Here is a 22,121-nt window from a genome sequence, read left to right on the forward strand (position 1 = left end):
ATATACAACTGACATTGCAATTTTATTTTGTGACATCACACATCACACATGTTTACAACATCATTTTAGCATTCTCCACAAATATGTTGCCAAAGAAAAAATCAGGATGATAGAAAAAATACAATGAAATAAGACAACCAAAGTTGTTAATTGTAATACTTACACATTTATTGTTTGTACTGTTGACTAATCTTTAGAATTGAAGGATTAAGTAAATGATAATTGATTTCTCCTACAGAATTTTGGGTCACCAGTTGATGATCCCTCAGGAATTGGGATATCATGTGATACACACAGATTCTTCACGTCCTTCGACAGGCAGCATGGGTATAACAGACGTTACAGATCACGACATATCAGGCACTCCAGATCTTCAGGGGTAGGCATCACACCCTCTTATAGGGTTAAACATTTGTAATGTTATTATCAAAAGTGGTATATATGCACACAAAGTATGCAATCGTCAATACAGTATAGTATAAGTTAGCTGGGTTAATGTCTGCAACTCATTTTGTTAGGCAGTAAAAAAGCCAGTAATGGTACCATTTTCTTTTATTCAACTGCATTCCTTTTGTAATTTCAGGATGTATAATGGAAGTTTCCAAGATGAAACTTTTTTACATGTGTGGTTTAATTTTTCAAAATGTGATTATTGCACACATTGAAAAGCCCTTTGGTAATGTGGCCTCTTGAGATAAAAAAAAAATCCCTATTTTTACACAAAAAGTTGCCTTTAAATTAAGAACATCACAAACATTTATTTACCCCCTAATTTTTACACCTTTATTCTATAAGGGGGTCGGAGGGGTCCTGAAATCCCAGGCTTAAAAACATCCTGAGGTTCTGAATTAAAAAAAAATTGAATCCAAACATCCCGAAATTTGAAAAAAGAAATCCCAGATCCCGTAATCTGAAAAAAGAAATCCCAGATCCCGTAATCTGAAAAAAGAAATCCCAGATCCCGAAAGGTTGAATCCTGAAATCCCAAGCTTAAAAACACCCAATCCTGACGTCCCGAAAAAGGTCCTGCCTATTTGAGATTACCACCTTAGTAAAGTATTCTGTCTTTGTCTACACTTTAAAGATAAGTTTTACATGACATAAATCTTGGAGTACAGATTTATGTGATTAGTGATGGCTTGTTTAACATGTTTATCTATTAGTTAAATACTACTTTAGCTTGTTTTAGGTGAAACATTCTATTTTGAAAAATTGTTTCAATTTTTTATCAGTTAAATTTAGTAAACTTTTTTAAAGTACCCTTTAATCTTGTTTAATAATTCAAAATCTTGAGACTGTGGTCTACTTATATTACATATTTGAAATAATCACATTTTCATTATAGATTATAATTTTATGTTAATAAGATGATCTTTGTCACCTCATTTATATATTACTAAAACAAATAAAACTTTAAAAAAGAAGATAAATTTCATATCAAACATTAATCATTTGTTTTTTCCTCTGTGGGTTTTTATCTGTGTAGCCTGTGAGATTAGCTTAACCTAGTGTATGATCAAATGTCATTAGGACTCCAGTTTTGTTTTCAACACTTAAACATAGGAGATTTCTTCTCTTTGTTTCAAAGTAACATTTTACCCCAAAATTTACCATATAGATTTTTTCAAAATTAGGTTTCTGAGGTTTTTGATTATCATGTAAAAAGTACTTATATACATGAAAAAGAAATATATGGTTTAATTGACAAAATAGCGACAAAACAACCAAAGTCAACTAGTTAACTAGAGGTCACCCAATCTTCTTACAGTGTTCCAGCTAGCATGAAATGGAGGGGCACCGCGCCCCGCCCCCGAAATTTTGCGCCCCTCTGCCTTTTTTAAGCGCCCCTGCGCCCCTCTGTGCCCTTTTGAAAAATAGTTTAAAAAACGATCTTTTTTCCTCACATCGTCGCCATTTTGTTGAGTTCTTTATACACACACTTCATTAAGACAACAGATTAAAATTGTTGACACTTGTTACCTGATTATAATCACCTATTTGATTAGAGTCAATTACTTAATCAGGTGAAATTTACGACCCTGTCTAATCCCTTTACCCTGAAGCACCAAACATCGAAGTTAAATAAATTGATTATTTTAACACCTGACGATGCAAAATATAATTTATAAAATAAATGTGAACGGTGTTCATTTCTATTGTATTTGTTATTTATTATGTCATTTAAGAAGAATCATTCCAATAGGTCAACACGCAAAATGCATGAAACATGATGTAACTTTGACCTCCGTAGCAGAGTTCAAAAAATGTATGGGTCACTGAATATTCACAATTCAGATCGTTTTTGTTTTGATGTTTTTATTTTTGAAACTGATCTTTCAAACTAGTTTTAATCCAGAAGAAAGTAAAAACATTGCTTGACTGTACCTTAAGTTGAATATCTATGTCCAAATTAAATTAATTAAAACTGTAATCCATGATCACAAATTGAATGCTTTGTTTACAATTGTTCAAAGCCATGTGCTTTTTGGCGGGAAAATTCGGGAAACCCCTTATTAACAGGAAACAGTTACATTTCATTGTTATTTATAGACAGTAGGAATTTCATTTTGGAAATCATTTTGATTACAACTTCTAAGATTTATTCATGAAAAATTATAATAATTTCTTGGGGTGAAACTAATAATACTTTTTTTTATTTATTAAAATAATTTACATCTAGGGGTATGGAAAGGGGGGCTGTTTTTTTTTGGTTTTTTTTCAATAATATTACAAATATATATAAAGTTCACCAGTCTGAAAATACATGGTTAAATGGATTTTAATTCTGAAAAACTCATGTTTATTTAATTCCTTTATTATTTTCATCATAATAAGAAACAAGCTACATGTATAAGGTATTTCAAACATATATTTTTGGCTTTTATATAAGAACATTCAAGACTATTAGTATGTATGTGCCTGCAGTAAAAACAAACCTGTTAGAGCCTAAAAAATTCTACAGGGCCCTTGAAAAAACTTTTGAATCCAGGCTGGCCGTCAGAGAAAATGTTAAGTATTGTTCCTGACTGTATTGCAGATTTATGTGAAGTTTTTAAACTGACATGCACAATTCATGTCACAAGTGTAATAAAAATAATTCTACAAAACAACGCAGCGCATTGCGTTGCAAATTCATCTTAGACCCACCATGCATCAAGAAATATGTCTTTATGTGGTAATATTAAGTATTTGATTTTTATTCAGTGAGAACGCGCTAAAGTGCCCTTTTTAAAAACGCGCCCCTCTATTTTCAAATCCTAGCTGGAACACTGTCTTAGAATAAGTTCCTTTAATTGCTCCTATTCTGATATGTTTTGCATTGATTTGTTGGAAGCAATTAAAGGAACTATTGTTTTAGATTGCAGATCACTATTTATAGTTTTCAATGACGGGCAAGTGCCTATCTATATAACAAGCTCTAAAACTTTATAATTCATTATTTTCTCTCATATATAGTCTTACACTTTGGTGCAGAATATTATACCCAGATAGATATCACTGTGGTAAACTGAAATGACCTTTGGTATGCTTATAATACTAGAAAATGGGAAGACAAAATTAAGGTGACAATAAAGATGTTTTTGATATTAATAACAGATAAGAGTCAAATTGATTATTCTGGAATCATTTTTCTGGATGATAAGTCCCATCTTTTCCAATAAATGACACGGCTTCAATGAGATCAATAGACTATAGATAACAGGGCCAGTAATTATCTTATTACAAACAAATATACCTCAAGTGCTTTATTGAATTGTTTCATAAACCTGTAAAATAGGGCTACCTATCATGGCGTCATTTGGATAATAATAGCTTTGCACTTCACAAGAAAGCTAGTTATAATCTGTTTGAAGTTACTAAATTGAATTAGTTATAAATGCTGCATCAATCTGTTCCAGTGTTAGAAGTGTTCTTAAGTTCAAAAAGTTAAACGAAATATTAAAAAGACATTTGTTTTTTTTCGGTTTAAGATATACTCTGTCTGCCAGTACATCAATTTATTTCGTACTGTGACAGTTTAAATCATACACTTCATAATAAAATTTTGGAAAAAAATTAACTCGACTTTTTGTATACATTTATATTTAAATTCTAAATAATTTCATACAAGCCATGTACTTTTGAAACAGGTCTCCAAGATGTCCCCGTCTTGAAATCTATTTCATTTCTATAAAATAATTTACTCAGCATTCAAATATAACAAATAATTTCAGAAACTTGAATCAAAAAGTTCAATTTACAACATGGTTTAAATTTATCAAATGTTTTTTTCTTCATAGATTGAATTTTCTTTTAACAGTATGGTAACCAATGGAACACACCTTTTCAACTTTTTTCCTCAATATATTTAGAAAAATTCAATAAGTTTTGCTTCAAAAACTGGCTGTTATAGTGACACATAGACAAAATAAAACACTGTCGACTTTCAGGCCACTTTGTCCACTCATTTTTATCAGAAAATTTTAATCTAAATATTCGGTGAAAAATGAAGAAAGTACAATCTTGCTTCATCTGAAAATTTGAAAACGGCCTTGAAAAGCCTAATAATTCATTTGTTGTGGCAAAAGTCTTTACCCATCATTAAATATCCATGGAAGATGGAGATCAAAATTGTTTAGATAATATTAGATCCATTTAAGACATAATTCGTTTGATGTGAAATAAATTATAATTTCTTTGTGACTTTTGATTTTTATGATACCAAGATAAATTGACTTTTGTATTGAGATGGTCAATAAATTATTGTGTGAAGAAGACCTCTGGAGTCTGGACCATAAATCTATATTTATATTGATCTAAATAGAACATAAAGGGATTTCTAATCAACAGTATTATCACAAATTATAAATATTGTTAGAATTAAGTTTGCACAATTTTATTAAATAAATAACTGTATCTATTTTAGTTTCTTCAGACTAGTATGATCTAAATGAAGAGAATATTGATGGTTTTATTGTTGTCAGCTTATCAAATTTATTGTCATTAAAATGGTCCTCAAGCTCATCATAACAGCTATTTTCTGGTGTTTGTTTTCATATTTCCATGGAAACAGGATAGATGGGAAATGTATCAACATCTGCTAACATATAAAAATATCAAGATAATAAAAAATGGACAGGTTATGAAATTTTATTGATTTTTATACTATAAGGTATTAAGTTTCAAATAATATTGAAGATGGTTTTATTATTGTGATTAATGACAATATGAATTATAAACCAGGTGGGACTTTCCTGGGAGGAAATAGGATGACTTCTATGTTACAGGTGTAAACAAAAAATGTTAGCCATTGTTCAGCTCTAAATATTTCAAAAAATATAAATTGATCATAAATTATAATTTCTGTAGCAATTTAAATTTGCAATAATGAAAGGATGAATTTCTTATAAGTTCAGTATAATGGTACATTGACTGTTTTTTATAAGTGAAAAAGATCTATTACCTTACTCTGTGTGACACTTAACAACCTTTTAACCTTGAAATGTCATTCAAATCTACAGGTGATGAAACATGCTGTATCAAATATATTCTTTCCTGGATAGGACAGAAATTAAAATTGATTTTTAAATTAGATTTAAATGAATAGATGACAAATGACCCCAGTTTGTGCATCCTGATACTAGCTTGTAATCATCTGACACTTTATTACAGTTGATTAAGGTATTGAAATTCTGTTTTTAAATGATATATCAAGATGCATTTATTAAGCTTTGGTCTTTTCATTGTTTAACAAATGGGTTCAATAATGATATTAAAACATTCTGAACATGTCACTTTTTAAAGCTCCATACCTTAAAGTTTCTTGATATGGACAGGCAACTGATAAAAGAAGAGGGATGATCATGGACTGGACATGCAAACAATAATCATGGGTAACAAATTTGTCCATGGTGTAAAATATTTGGATGTTTTAATAAAATTTAAAGCCACAACAATAAATATTTTATTTTAGACTTAAAATTAATATTCTTTGACCAGGGAACAGATGGTATAGAAAAGAAGATGTGGTATAATTGCCCATGAGACAACTCTCCACAAAAGCCCAAATGACACAGAAATTAACAACTATAGGTCAACATACAGCCTTCAACAATGAGCAAAGCCAATACTGCATAGTCAGCTATAAAAGTTTCTGAAATGACAAATGTAAAACAATTAAAAAAAGAATTCTAACATCCTAATTTTTGTTTATTCCTCAGTTGTTACATCTCCAAATAAATGGATGGATTTCAATGAAACTTAAAACAATGATGATATGATACAGCGTACAAAGAGTTCTATATAAAAACATGTTGCTTTAGATCCCTCTGTTTACATTCCAGTATTTTTTTCTCTTTAGATTATCATTAACGGGTAGATCAATTGAAGCTAAAAGTGTACCTATTGAAGCACGCTCAGTCTTATCATCAGGGAGAGAGGACAGTTCACTAACATCAGAATTTACTCATCTTGAGGAAGAAATCATTGAACAGGAGGGCTATTATGAAGAAGTCATTGCCATTGACTATAAAGACATGTAAGTTTCTCAGGAAGTACACACTTGGAAATAAGTTATTTTGTTTCCTTTAATATTTGGCATATAACTAATATTACTTAAAAACAGCTGTTTTCTATAATAAGATGGTCAAATACATAAAAAGAATGGCAGATGAAAGAAATTTTAAACACTTGTCCAGTTGATAGACACATTGATCATTAACTCATACTTTTATAATCCCTAATAAGGATCTTGTTAGAAGTTCTGAAGCTTAGAAATAAGTTTCAGATAACCTAACTCTAAACATGTAAAAATCTCCTCTGAATTGTCTTTTCCAATTCAAACTAAAAAAGAAATAAAAATTTCACTTTCCAACATTGCCATCAGTTATGTTGATTGAGCCAATGTTGAAAAAATGAAAATCATTCTATTTGTATTAGGAAACAGTTCTTTATCAGTAGTATGGTGACCACTGTGAAGCTAGCATTAGCAATAGCAAGTCTGTTGTCCAGTTAGTTTTTAAAAATAATCTCTTTTATTTCAGATATGATGAAAGTTCAGAACAGAAGAAACAATTAACCCCCAGACGACATAGAGTAGGGTACCCTCCTATAACACCTAACGCCTGTGTGAAGGACAGTGTCCTTAGTTCTGTGTTTGATTCAGTATGGCAAGAAGTAAGTGTTTTAACAATTTAAAATCAAATTGAGAAAGGAAATGGGGAATGTGTCAAAGCGACAACAACCCGACCATAGAGCAGACATCAGTGAAGGCCACCAATGGGTCTTCAATGTAGCGAGAAACTCCTGCACCCGTAGACGTTCTTCAGCTGGCCCCTTAAAAATATGAATACTAGTACAGTGATTATAGACGTCATAATAAACTCCGAAATTATAAACAAGAAACTAGAATTAAAAATCATACAAGACTAACAAAGGCCAGAGGCTTCTGACTTTGGACAGGCGCAAAATTGCCAATACTTTATTGTCTTAAAAATACAACATTTATGGATAAAAAGGTTGCATTCCTGATATTTTATGTGGTTGTGTTGGTTTGCTGTCTCAATGGCATATACCAGTGCACAAATATGAACTGTTGCCTCCCATAAATATTAGCCTCTATTAGAAAGAAACTTTGATATTTTTTATTGGACACATATGACATTTAATATTGTTTTGTTTTTCTCATTTTAGATAATTGCTTGGACACGAAATTTGTCAAAACAATACTCAGTTTTAGTTTTAGGTAAGATATGTATATAGTTATTACTCAATTAATATTATGATATTGTTTTTAATTGGAGTGTAGAAAATTAATCAAGAAAATATTCTATTGCAATTTTGGAATTATGAATGATATGGGTTTTTTTGTTGGCTAAAATTTACTGTCAAATCGACAATTGACATATCATAACTAAGGAGTGGGCAACCATATTGAATTGCTTTAAGAAATGTCAAATTACTATAATATAATTAATAAAAAAAAATAAAAAAAGCATTCCTCAAAAATGTAGATTTAATGTGATATTACCTTAATTTGAATATCAGAAGTAACATTTTGACCTTCAGTTTGGAATTTTCATTTGTGTGATTTCATTTTAAATGCCATGACTTTTATGAGTCAAAATCATACATGAAGTAAAACTGCATTCATAATAATAAAATCGCCTATGGACAGCATAAACTCTTATAATATCATTTAATATTAAGTTTTTAAAGTTTACAAACGATGTTAATATATAGATATTTTTACTATTTTTTTGTAGAAGAGAGTAAACCTCTTACTATACCTATGCAGCCCTCGTCTCCTCAAAACAGACATGAACATTCCATGCTCTCTCGGGAACCATCATTTAGTCAAGCTATGTATAGAGTAAGTATAAACCAACACACACCGTTTCTGCAATTCCAAAGATGAAAGAACATCAAAAAGACCTGAAGAAATAATTTTCATAAGAAAATTTAATGTTAACATTCAGTCACTGAAAATCCATTTCTGAAAAAAATCAAAAATTCTAAACACTTTTAAATGTGAAAAGTAAAATCACAAAAATACAGAATCTGAGGAAAATTCAAAATGGAGAGTCCATAATCAAATGGCAAAATCAAATGATAAAACACATCAAACGAATGGACTACAACAATCATATTATTGACTTGGTACAGGCATTTTCAAATATAAAAAATGGTGGATTGAACCTGGTTGTAAAGCTCAAGTTTATATTATCAGTATAACTCTGAACATTAAGCAAACAACAATCAATCAATCAGCTTTTAAAGACTGCTACAAGTGTAGTTCAGTATTATTAGATCCATAACATGTCAACTTCGTCATTTCTTTCAAGTCATTTGTTATGTCATCACATAATCACACTATTTTTTTTTTGAAATTACAGGATGTTACACTTTTAATGCCTTTCTTTCATTATAATTGTCTTTGAAGCAGTAGATTTTTTTTAACATAATAATGAACTAACTATAATAAATTCATTATTTTTTGTAGCAACGTTCTTATACAGCAGCAGGTGCATTAAACTTAGACAATGTCCTTCTCATATCAAGTAAAAAAATATCAATGAGAGAACCATCAAATTTACAGTAAGTTAATTTACACATGCAGTTAAACTTGGACAATTTTCTCCCCATATCAAGTATATAATATCAGTCAGGGAATCATCAAATTTACATATTCAGTTGGGCTGTTTTTTTGTGTCACCTCTACAAAATCAAAATAGGTAGTTAAGATGCTGTTTCTGGTGGCAATGACATCAACAATGTGTTTGTTTAAGGTTTTCAGTTTCAATCATAAAAAAAAATATAAGGAAAATATATGAATACATGATATGATATGAGCCAGTCCATGCGAAAAGGTACAAAAACGAAAATTTTACGAAATTCTAAAAAGTGTGCATAATTATTGGTAGTAGACTTGTGATTTATAAAACACATTTACTTTTCCTCATATCATCAAGCTGTGGTCTACACGCACCTGCAAGTGCTGAGACCCCCCCCCCCCCTTAGTTTTATCAAGATTTTTAATGAATTATTTCATAAATTTCAATCATTTTCAAAGTAAGGTTTAAATGGCTTGATTTGCCAATTGATAATGTTAGCCCCGGTAGCAGTGGGGATAAGGCTCTCGCTTAGGATGCTGAAATCAATGCAATCAAACCGGGCAATGGTTCGAATCCCGTTCAACTGATGTTGATTTATATAATATTAAATAACTTAACTTAAGTTAACTTAAATTTCAATTTCTAAAACACAAGATGACATAGTTTTTGTATTTTTCCTCATGATTTAATGTTGTCTTACTTTCTTTGAACCTGTAGAACTGAGTGAAATTATTTACTTTTGTCTCTGTATAGTATCGGTTTTTTTTTATAGTTTCTGGTCGGTAAAGCATTATTTTCGGGGGAACAAATGATTTTACTCTTGTTCACATACAAAAAATTCAGATATTTCTACGTCTTTTTCTGTTTTAGTTGACAAATTCGGGATAGAATTGACAATTTTATGAATGTTTACATTAATGTAACTTTTTTCGGATAAAATCGTTTTTCAAAAATACTATAACAAACTTTGATAACGTGTCCTGTAAAGTTTACCAAAAGGACTTTTTGTACCTTTTCGCATGGACTGGCTCATATGTAAATGAGACATCAACACATTGACACAAATAACCAAAAGACATGAAGAGATCATGACTTGCCAGAAATTTAAAAAAAGAAGGGGGGAATAAATTTATTTAAGAGACTTGAAAAGAAAAACCATCATCACCAAATACTAGAAATAACATAAAAAACATTAAGACAAGACAACCAAAGAGAAAGTTTGTGACTTGGACAGGCACATGACTATTAGGCAAGGTTTGTCTTCATTTGTTGGAATGTCTGTCATCTCCATCAGTAGATTATCAGAACAGAAAATTCAGTACAGGAATGGACTTACACTTTTCTTATATGTGTAAAATAGTCTCTATACCAGAAGGTAGATGTAAACATAATGATTAGCTCTTAACCAGAAATATTGAAGTTATTATGATAAAACTATAAATTTGTTCACCAAATTTGAAAACTGTTATTGTTGCTATATGAAAAAAGCTTAATTCAGAAAACTTGTGAAGACATGATTTCCTCCTGATTAATTTAAGTTTCAAGAGCATATGATATAGTTGTTGTTGAGAATTATAAAAAAAATAACGATTATTCTTTCAGAGACTATGCAGAGACCCCTGTACCAGGTACAACCCGTCCAGCATCTAGCTTTCCAACAAGTGCTACTGTTAGACGTCCTCATAGTAATACCAAGTTTGTCAGGCCTGCAGCACAAAAACCTACAAGACTTGCACCTATTCAGTCTGATGCAACCAAATCATACACTGTAAGTTACATGGATTTTATATATAATTTTGGGTCTGTAAACATTTCTACAGAATTGTTTTGTAAGTATTTACATCTGTTGTTTATTTTAGCTGTTTGTAACTCATATGTATTATCATGTATATTTAAAATTCATTGCTTTTGTCTTAAGGGCATACGATACAGTTTTGATCCTGTATTTACATTTTGATATTCGGATTTGTGGCCGTCTTTTCCCTTTCGAAAGAAAGACTTCACTTTTTTGTTTAAAAAGATAAACACAAATTGAATTTGGTAAATAAATTGCACTTTCTGCGTCTTTTTTTCTTAGTACATTTTTTATTAAGAAATAACTCATATTTATCAAATGTTCATGAATGTAGAAAAAACATCATTTTTTGCTGTATATTTATCAAATTTAAAAGAATTTTCATGAAAATTGGCACAAATAATCTTCTCACGTAATCAAATCAAATGGGATTTAAAAAAAAGGGGTCCCTGAACTCGTTTTCAAGTTAGATAAGTTTGAATGATAAAAATCAGTCGAAACTGAATCTTTTCCCAATAAGTCATAGTTTGACGTCGCGAAAATTACAATTACGTTAGCAATGTCATTACTTCCCTTGTAACTGTATAGTATGCCCTTAAGTACTTAAAGGTTTCCAGAAAGTTTGCTTTATATTGACAAATTGCTATTAAATTTAATAAATTATTAAACTGAAATTGAGTTCAGGTTAAAATGTTGGAGATTTTTTTTAAAACTATATAAATATTTTATATAAAAGTTAATAGTGAGTTTATGAATGAATATTCCAAAAATGGTGATTCAAACACTTCTCCAATAAAAAGTAAGTTAATCATGTAGATTTATAAAGAGGAATTGATTGAATGAAGTATACACTAATATTTTAGTTGGTATTTTTTGCAGTAGGTTAGAATTTTAACTAAAGCTTTCACAGCTAATTCATCTCTTTGCTAACCCAAGACTCGACCCTTGTTCCTTAAATTTTTACCTTCAAAATCAGAATTATTAAGGATTTTCTTAAGTTTTGCTGTTGTTTTATATAAATAATTGATATTTTATTTGCTTGAAAAGTATCACACAGAAAAAGAAGGTTTTTAATCTAATTAAATATTTTATCACTATTTAAAGTCTGCCAGAAATTTTCTGTTGTTCAAGTTTTCCTTTATTTCATATACATACAGATGGAATTTTTTGATTGCATGTTGTTAGTATAAACAATTTTTTTAAGATCATTTTCAGGTTGAGGATATCAAATTTTAATTGCATGATAAATATTCCATGAGCCTCTCACTGTAATATAACCTGAATTTTAAACAGGTGAAATGTTTTGAAAAGCAGATAAAATCTTTAATACATTTAGATATATATTATTAATTTGCATATTGCATCAGAAGCGCAGAAATGAAATGACTGGGTGAAAGTAATTTAGCCTTTAATTGGAAGTCACACAGCAGTATGATATGCCTGAACGATTTTGCTAAGTCATTCCATTATGTTTTATATCCCTGTGGCATTCCCTATTGTAATTATTATTTTTGATATTAGCATATTAATACATTCAAAGGTCTTTGGTGTTTCATTTCTTTTCTAAAACCCTTAAACAAATAAACCCATAGAGCTTATCAGGATAAACTAAAATGAATGTAGAAAGTGTGAAATACTAATTACTTGTAAATATTTGTTTACAGACTTAAGTTCATTATTTAGCACTAATATTTAAAAACAGTTTTAAATGAGAATCTGTGAATGCTTATAAACATGCAGTTAAAAAATACTAATAAACAACAAGTTATGAAGAAATGAAAATAACCTTTTTGACAGTAAAATTTAAATATCTTTTTTAAGGGCCCTGATAACAAAGAAATAAAGACTTTAGAGTAAGAAACATTGTCATAGTACAAACAGGGGATGTCTCATGCAGGTGGTCTTCTTTAATCTATCTTTTCTGTTGGGTGATGATAAAACCAGAGGTAATAGGGTGAAATTGTTTTGTTCTGGTTGTTGGTCTCTAGTGATGAAGATTTTACCAATAGTAATATGGCAGAAATTTCCTACTCACAGGCGGCCTCAGATGATAATAATTCAGTAAAGTTGTCCTTTTGTGGTGGGTGGCCTCCAGCAATGTGTTATCAAACCACATCTTCTTATATCTATTTGGGTATAATTATTCTTTTTTATTGTGAGTGGAACTGAAAACGATGATCCTTCTGAAAAAGATGTAGGACAAATTGTTCTTTTGTGCTGAGGGTCCTCTGATGATGTTGATTTTTCTGGTGGAGGCTCTCTGGGGATATTGTTACTCAAATTTATCAAGCTTTCCTTAACTGGAGACTGGCTGTTGTTGGTTGTTTTTGATTAGTGAACCTAATGGACATCTTATAGAGTTGAATAAGGTAAATTGTTGTTCAAGTTGATTATCCCTGGTATTCCTGATTACAATAGTAAGAGGTGATATGGTAAATATTGTCCTTTTTCTGTTAAATGGCCTCACTACAATATGATTTGCGAATTTAATTGAAATATTGTTTAAAATTAGAAATTGCTTATACATGTATATTAAATAAACTATGTATTATGATTATAGGAGGAGAGAGTGGGACCAAATGGTGCTTTACAGGTTATTAAAATAGCTCATGCTAGAAATGGAGCTTTGCCACCATTAAATACTGAAGTAGAGCCTAGCAAGGGTCAGGTATGTCTATTTATAAAACATCTTTCGACTGTAGCATAATTTACAGATAACAAATGGTAAATTGCATTCTGGGTAATATTTTCCAAATCATACATGAAAACGTTGTGATTGGTTCAAACATGATAAACAATAGAAATTTAACCAATGAGGTAATGTTATTTTCATTTTGGTGTATGAACAGTGAGATTACCCACAGTCTTCTAGATTTAGAAAAAGGTTAATTACTTAATATGTCGTTCTATATTTAAATAAGGAGCTATGGTATGATTGCCAATGAGATGATTATCTATCAAAAGCAGGTTCAGTGTATCGCCTTGGAACAACAAGGAAAACAAAATGTAAAATATACAATGCAAGGATTTATTTTTAGGATAAATTACAACAGTACATTGTTAAAAAACTGATTTTTTTGCAATAGTCTTAGAATTGGAAAGCCAGCTTTTGATTAGATTAATCATTGCATGACCTTGTATTCCAGTCAATTTAATATATTAAGTATTGTACTAGCAATGAGCATGCTTTGTTATTCCATTGTGCATTTTAGGTTTCCTTTTAATATCTGATTGAAATATAAAGTAGAAACAATGACATTGGTCTTAATTCAGGACTTAAAAATGAATGGTTTATAATACAAACAGGATATTTAGAGTTTATATTACAAACCTTAATAGATTTCTAACTGTATACAATCTAACTAATATCAGTTTATTGATCTAAAATAGGAAACTGATTGAATGTTTAATCTTCAATAACTAAGAGACAACATATTGATATTCTCCTTATGATATCAAAGCTTTTTTTTTATCATATTTTAAGCATAATTTTGATATGACATATTTTAAAACTATTTCTTTTTCCCTTTATACCAGAAGAGAGGGAACAGTCGTGCCAGTAGTGCTGTGGTGAAAGACAGTTTGGCCTCTCACAGAGAAAGATTAGGCATGATGACTGATGCTAGGCCAAGTACCACACATGCAATGAGGGTATGTAGAAGTGTGCCCATCTCTCTCTCCCCTTCCCCCGCACACACACACACACACTACAATTCATCCTCACACAGAATGATATAGCATGGCAATAGACACTAGTTAAAGTATCAAGCATTATATAAGTGTTCAGCATTGGTGTGTAAAAAAGAAAAAAAAAGTCTTCTTTTGGCACTCAGCTTCACAATGAGGACATCTTTTTCTAGATCAAGAACCAACCATGCATTGTAAAATGCTCTTGTTTAATACACAAACAAACTCTTCTAACAATGAGAAATAACTATTCTAGTCACTGCTGTTAATTGGCCCATGGATCATATAACGTTGAAGTTGCACATATTACATCAAAATATAGTATTTGTGTGAAATTGTTTTTTAGTTAACAATAATCATCTAATAAACCAATCATTCTATATTTTCAGTCTGATACACCGCAGGGAAACTTTAATTCAAGAAGGGCATCAACACCATTTGGGCCAGTCTTGAATGCTATACCAGCAAGAAGTGCTATTGGAGGTTAGATGTTTAATGAATTTGTTTAATTCATAGTAAAGTCCTCTAATTTTACTATCATGATTTTAGGATAATAAGGAAACCATTCCTTATGGAATTATTACAAAAACATTATTGATTATAAAAGGAGAAACCCATGGGCCATATTTATATCAAAACAAAAACAAGAAAGAAAAACAACAATAGATTAGACATTGAACAATGGCAACCACTGGTATACAGGCAATAATCTGTTTATCAAGCAAGTGTCTGACTGGCTTGGGTTTTTTTTCAAGGGAAGTAAATTCAAAAAATTCCAGGCATCTGTGAATTAAAATAATTCCTTAATAGTTATAACTTTGCTAGAATAATTCTGTGTTGCATAAAAGTTACTAGTAATATAAAGATTGAAATATGTTTAATATTAAACTCCCTGTATAATTTTAAAATCTGATTGTAGTGACATTGTACCATGTTTGATATTTACCCATGTTTAATGTGAGATTTGGTTACAGGTGGAGGTATGGTCCTAGTGGGCAGTGGTTTACAGCCATCTAGTGAACATCCTTTACCATCAGAAATATTGGAAGATCAAGAAAGTATAGAAGATGTTCCATATAATAAATGGAGTAAGTTATCTTTAAAGTCAAGGTGAAGGTCATTTCTGTATAAAGTCTAGGTGGAGGTCATTTCTGTATAAAGTCAAGGTGAAGGTCATTGCTGTATGAAGTCAAAGGTGAAGGTCACTGCCAAATAAATAAAAGACTTCTATTCATAATATCTTAATTCTTAAATTTTCTCAGTTTCATTATTCAAATGAATATAAAAAACTTCTGGATATTTACAGTTTCATGAAACATACTATTTTAAATATCTGTAGAAAGCCTGATGTAAAAGTCTAATTTGAACATGCTTATTGATGGGATATTTTTGTTTAGTTTAGAACTGGCATTTTTTTGTCCACTAATAATTGCAGTAGGATAGAAGTACTTTTGCACATATTGCCTACCATATTTATTATTTTCCTCACAATTAGACAAGAGAGATCCACATGTATGTAATAGTTTACCAATGTTTCAGTTAGTTCTGTTATACAGTTTAAACCTGTTGTTTTTTAGCAGATTTATTTTCACATTTTTTCTTTCTTTATGGTTATTTATAGAATAATTAAATTTTAAATACTTAAAACAGTAATTATGTTTGTTGTGCCCAAAATTTATGACTTTTAAATTGCAGTGATTTTGAATAGGAATGATGTGTCATACAATTGTATGCACTTCCCTAAGCAATATTTTCTTCTTGTGAATTTCAAAGGATTTTTTTTTTCTGTTTTTACTCTAAACAAGCAATTATTTGGGTTAGACAAACTCATCATAGATAACAGGATTAAAACTTGGTACACCAGAAAGTTTAAACAATTGATATATTGAAATTTAATTATAAAATGTCTTCAAAATTAAAAATTTAGAATTTACCTTTTTGAAGTGCAATATTGGCTTTGATAAGAGCAATTAAGTTTTTAAAAAGTGAAATCAGATGAAATAGAGAACACTGGATTCATTGAGGCTTCCATAAGTTAAGTTGAAGAGACAGTTATAGATAATTAGTTCTGCATTTAAATGTAGAAATGCTTATTTTTTTTAAATGAGCTAGCATTTGTTAACAAAATATAGACAAATTTGTATTTAAAAGTGTTCCAGCTTACATATAGAATAGTTTGTATTGATGTAAATTGTTTGACCACAGGCATATAATTATATACTTTTATTTTATCTTGGTTATCACAGGTCCTCATCCTATTTTATCACCTAAATCACAAAAGTTTATGGAATATTTGTAAAGGTAAACAACACCTCCCTTCCTTCGTGTGTTTTATTACATCATATTCAATATAAAATGTTTGTGTGTGTAAAAGTTGTGTCAAGCAAGTGTGGTACACATTGAATTTATTTTATGCACAAATAACAATCACGTTTTGTGTGGATATTTTTATTTGTGACTCTTCAGTGTATACTGTCACTAAGATTATGTTAATTGATAAAACTTTTACTATCGTATACTTGTTGATTTATAAGCTTATATTTCAGCTTCTTAGATGTTTATTTTCAGTGATATTCTGTTGGGTGAAACATTTCATTGTTAATTATGATTATTTACAATAGAGTTAGAGAGAAAACAATTGTAGAGTAATGTTTTATTTCCTTTTTTCAATATGAAAATAAGAACATGTGCTGGATTGCCAATGAGACGACTCTGCACAATAGACCAAATGACACAGAAATTAACAACTAAATGGGTCACTACAACCTTCAACAATGAGCAAAGCTCATATCACATTGTCAACTATAAAAGACCATAAAGTGACAAATGTAAAACCATTCAAACAAGAAATCTAAAGACCTTATTTATGTACAAAATAATAAACGAAAAACAAATACTGGTATGCCAACTAATCAATGGATTAAAAAATTTCAATCTATCAACAAAAGGGTGTTCATACAAACCATGTGCAATGTAATACAATTGTTCTTACCATCAAATTCCAATGATTGTTTCAAGAGAATTCATCAGTTACACTAGTATAAAAAGTTTCAAATTAAAAAGTTCTATGATATTCAATAAATGATATGTTATAATCTTGTTTTGGTGATTTATGAGCTCTCAAAATCAAGATGAAAAGTTACATTGTTAAGAACAAAGCCATTTGTATTTTTTAAAGGGGCAAGTTCTCTCAGTTAGGATGGATATAGATTTGATTTACAGGAATTTTGTACTCTATTAGGTCAACATACAACTGGTTATAAATAGTTGATTTGTATTAAAATAGGTATGAAAGAAACAAGGAAAACATCAATAAGACAGAAACCCAACAGTAAATCATAACAGAAAATGAATTTGAGCTTACACTTTTTTTTTCTACAACATTAGATATGGCCCAAGAGTTGGATTTTTCTTTACCATTTTCTGATCTGTAGATATTAAAAGAAAAAAATTATGAGAAATTTTATATTTTCAGCGGACTTCTTTGTAATTTTTGTTCTTTCACATCCTATTTGACTAATTGTGACTATTTGGTTTTTTGTAGCACCTTCACCTCCCAGTCATCACAACCCATACTACAGAGGAAGACTGAAGCATTATCCATTAGGTGTACGTCCATAGCACTTAGTGACTAATTCATTGTGCCAAACATGATTGTATTACTGGAATGTATATCTCAGGAGTATTACGTGTGGAGCTTACACCTCAGGAGAAAACTGTCAATGTTGTTTTATGTGCATGTTATGAGTTGAAACATACATCTATCTCCTTGGAAATAGTGTTTTCTGAAATTATTCATACAAGGAGTCGAAAACTGCATATTAGTGTACACTAATCTCATCATAAGATTCTGGCATGAAAGAAAAATACCGGTGGTTGTTACTTTACAGGGCAAATATCATTTTCTCCACATCCAGTAAACGATTGTATATTGTTTGTTTGTTTGCATTTAGATTCTGAAAATCTCATTTAAAGTGCTACTAGACAAGTGGCATATTTAACAAGACACAAAACTTCAGTGACAACAGTTAATTCAGTTCTGAATCAGAGACCCCTTCATAATTCAGTCATTCCTCAGGGGAGATAATTCATATAACTGAACAAAGGGAAGTAATGCTAGAACTTAAGGAAATACATTCCTGAAGCATTAAGTGACTCCCGAGTGTTTACTGTTTAATCTGTGCACAAAAATAAATGGCAGCAACTGACAAAACTTACAAAAAAATTGCCAAATTGACATTTACACAGCAAGACTGAAAAATGGCCATAAATGGCAAAAAGCTGTGATTTGTCTTTCTGTGATAATGTAAATATGTAAATATTAATCTATAGAGGCCAAGGCAGCTTGTTTTCTGTCTGACTTACCTCACATATCATGTTCTGTGGATGTTTACACAGGAGGCATTAAGTCTTAAATCATGTTTCTACTCGCATGTCTTAAATAAGGTTACAATTGTTTTAATTCCATATCCCACCAACATATCATGTTTAAGATTTACTCAGGATACGTGGTATATGTCTTTATTCTTAACAATAAATTGTTTAATTTTGGTTTTACTTATATTTATTTATGATATATTTATGAATATTCAAACAGCTATATGGCAAGTAATTAATTATATTATGTTAGTTATTAATGCTGTTTTATTTAATGAATAAAGTGGATTAAAATTGAATGGCTGTTTACTTGAACATATAATGGCAAAAAAAATTTGAACCTCAGAAGTATGGCTGCATCTTTGCATTCAAGGTTTAAGAATAAAGAATGCAGAATTAGTTAAAAATGGATTTATAATTCCGTTGCAATCACATGCGGGTTAAGTTTAATATGTCTACACATCTTTCAAGTCTGTGCATGACAATGATGTTGTTGGTATCCACAAAACACAACAGTGTACATGTATTGCTATTTTCAATTGTTTCCCACAAGTTTTGTCATATGTTTTAACAAACAATTCTCTTCTGTAAACTGGTATAATATCTTTATTGTTGTCAGGAAGCAGTTTGAAGTTGCATTCCCTCTTCAGTTTCCTACTTTATTTACAGTGGTTAACCCTGTGGAAATCAATCCTCCTTATTTATATGTACAACAGTGATGTGACGACCATGTCAATTCTTCATGTAACATGCAAAATACTGGAAAGAGGACAAAACAAAAGTGCCCATCAACTTTAACATATTAATTTTTTCACTGAAATAATAAAATACTATGGTATCAATTACACTGTGATAGTGCTAGTTTCTTCTTTTTATTTAAGTCTAATTTCCTAATTTTATAGAACTATTTTATGTACGTATTTGTTGAATTACTTAGAAGGCCTTGCCGTATGTTGTTATATAAAACCACTGCCAGTTGTCCCGTAGTATATTATTGTTGATTGCACTTAACATGTTGTAACTAAAATGGCCATGTGATATTTTGTTTTGATACCTAATTTATGTTTTGGTCATTTTGTTCATGTTTCAATTTTTATTTTTTATTTTATAACATTCCTATGGGAATAATTGCTAATTTTTATTGGTATTATTACCTATAGATTATTTTTTTTATTATTGCTCTTAAAAAACATTTATCAATCATCCCTCCATATTTGCTATCGCTCCGTCCATATTTCATAAATATTAATTATTTAATACGTATATATTACAACTGAATTTCCTAAACAGTCCTTACATTACAATAATATATATTGTGATTTCTAATGAAATTTAAAAAAATAAATAAACCAACAAAATATATGAATTTATGTTTGTTTTGTTATGAATAATTGGTGTTATGAAACAAAAATCGGTTAAAAATATAAAAATCCAATGGATGTTTATAACTGATGTTTTGTATAAATTGTTGTATTACAGAAGTAACATAAAACTATTTGCTAAGGTTCATTAAAATCATGAAATTTAGTATACAGTAAAATAAATATAGAACATTGTCAATGAAATATTTTGTGCTGAATGTAACTTATAACCTACAACTGACATATTTCAAATTGATATCTACCAATAAAATTATTAAACTGAAAGCATTTTATATTTGTTGTACTCTCATTTCTTAAAAGCTAGTGACAAATTCAGTCATGAAAAGTCTATACATATTTGGATTAGTTGCAGGTTTATACAGCAGGTGTAACAAGCAATGTAACTTATTATTGTTATTATCATACTCATTTACTCATAAATTTTTATGTTAAGTATTCATATCTTTTAAAAAACATTCTAAATAATTGTTTATTTTCTGGTGTTGGACATTTGTTTTACAAGCTATGGTCATTCATCCACAGACATTTCATAGCTTTTCAGAAAATTAAGACTGTAAACCGAGAAAAATGTAAGTTGTTATTTTATTTCTCATTTTTTCTTGGTAAGAGTTATAAAGTACGACAAAACCATATTTTGCACAGGAAAATCAGAATAGAAATAAGATCTTTATTCAGTTTTATGAAAAAGATGTATGATATGAAAATTTCTGCATATACAAGGAGATGTGCCTTTATGTAAACATATATAATTTAAAAACAACATTTTGTTTTGCTTAATTCTGTGAAGATCAATCATATTTTCTTTTTATCATATTTCATTAAAAAGAGCATTTATTTCAAATATTTTTGAGGTGACATTAAGTAATATTATATATTTATTGGTCCCATTTTTCACACACTGTAAACCTTAAAAAATGAATTTCAATTGAAGTTGTTAAAATATGTCAAAAAGATTTTTATTTTTTCACATGTAATCTTTCAATTTAAGACATTTTTTTTTAAAAGTGTCAGTTGAAATTTGGACATTAATGTAACCAATGTTATTTGCTGTGTACATATTATGCTGTAGCTATGTGCAATACGTGATCTGCTACACACGTTTAGCTGTAAATAAATGATAATACATATAGTGTGGTTTATGTTTATTCTAGAAAAAGTAAAAGGTACAAAACAGGTAGAAAATAGTGTAAGACATCAGGATATATACCTGGTACCTTTGAGCTTTCATTCAGTTTCTTAAGGCACTTTTGGATGCAGTTTTGATTGGTTTTGTTTGTTTTCCTTATATAGAGTTTAAAAGTGCTTGTTCTGCACTAATTAACACTTTCTTTACCGGATTGAACTAGATTGAGCGTCTCTTTGACATTATCAAAATTTCACGCGACCGTCACCTGCCCGAATTGATTTCAATAAAAGTGCGTGTTTTTTTTTTCATTTTAGACATATGGTACAGTCTTCTGTGCCTTTTGTTATTCAATTTATCAAAACAAGAACGGGTGGATTGAGTGCCTGAACAATAGTTAACATGCCACAAGATAATAGCTTGTTCCAAGTAAGGAACTTAGTCAGTGCTTTTCAAATTTGAATAAATATGTTGTGGCAGATGACAAAATGGAGTTAGAGTAAGATATTGATGATTTTGCTGTTCATGAGATATGGTCTTTATATAAATAACTTTAATTTGTTTGAACAAAAATCCACAATTACAGTATATAAACATATTGAAAAAAAAGACAAATCTCAGTTAGTAACTGGATGTTTTTATAGAGGCATATAATTGTCACATTT

General features: G+C 29.9%; 1 protein-coding gene across 6 annotated transcripts in view; it reads left to right on the forward strand.

Annotated features, from left to right (window-relative positions):
- LOC134725614 (protein FAM149B1-like) overlaps positions 1-21,462 on the forward strand; it is a 71,960-nt gene extending 50,498 nt beyond the window's left edge. For 4 of the 6 annotated variants that reach the window (XM_063589571.1, XM_063589569.1, XM_063589570.1 and 1 more), the window contains exons 5-16: positions 239-379; positions 6,341-6,517; positions 7,023-7,155; positions 7,672-7,723; positions 8,244-8,350; positions 8,981-9,075; positions 10,695-10,860; positions 13,448-13,555; positions 14,425-14,538; positions 14,964-15,057; positions 15,549-15,662; positions 18,119-21,462. In XM_063589571.1, coding sequence (XP_063445641.1) covers positions 239-379; positions 6,341-6,517; positions 7,023-7,155; positions 7,672-7,723; positions 8,244-8,350; positions 8,981-9,075; positions 10,695-10,860; positions 13,448-13,555; positions 14,425-14,538; positions 14,964-15,057; positions 15,549-15,662; positions 18,119-18,195 — 1,378 coding nt within the window. In that variant the 3' untranslated portion in view covers positions 18,196-21,462. Of the gene's footprint in view, positions 1-238; positions 380-6,340; positions 6,518-7,022; positions 7,156-7,671; positions 7,724-8,243; positions 8,351-8,980; positions 9,076-10,694; positions 10,861-13,447; positions 13,556-14,424; positions 14,539-14,963; positions 15,058-15,548; positions 15,663-16,820; positions 16,876-18,118 lie in introns of all 6 variants that reach the window. The other 2 variants (XM_063589568.1, XM_063589567.1) reach the window with 2 other exon arrangements.
- Positions 21,463-22,121: the final 659 nt, after the last annotated feature.

The sequence above is a fragment of the Mytilus trossulus genome, chromosome 7 (genome assembly GCF_036588685.1).
Source record: "Mytilus trossulus isolate FHL-02 chromosome 7, PNRI_Mtr1.1.1.hap1, whole genome shotgun sequence".
NCBI lineage: Eukaryota > Metazoa > Mollusca > Bivalvia > Mytilida > Mytilidae > Mytilus > Mytilus trossulus.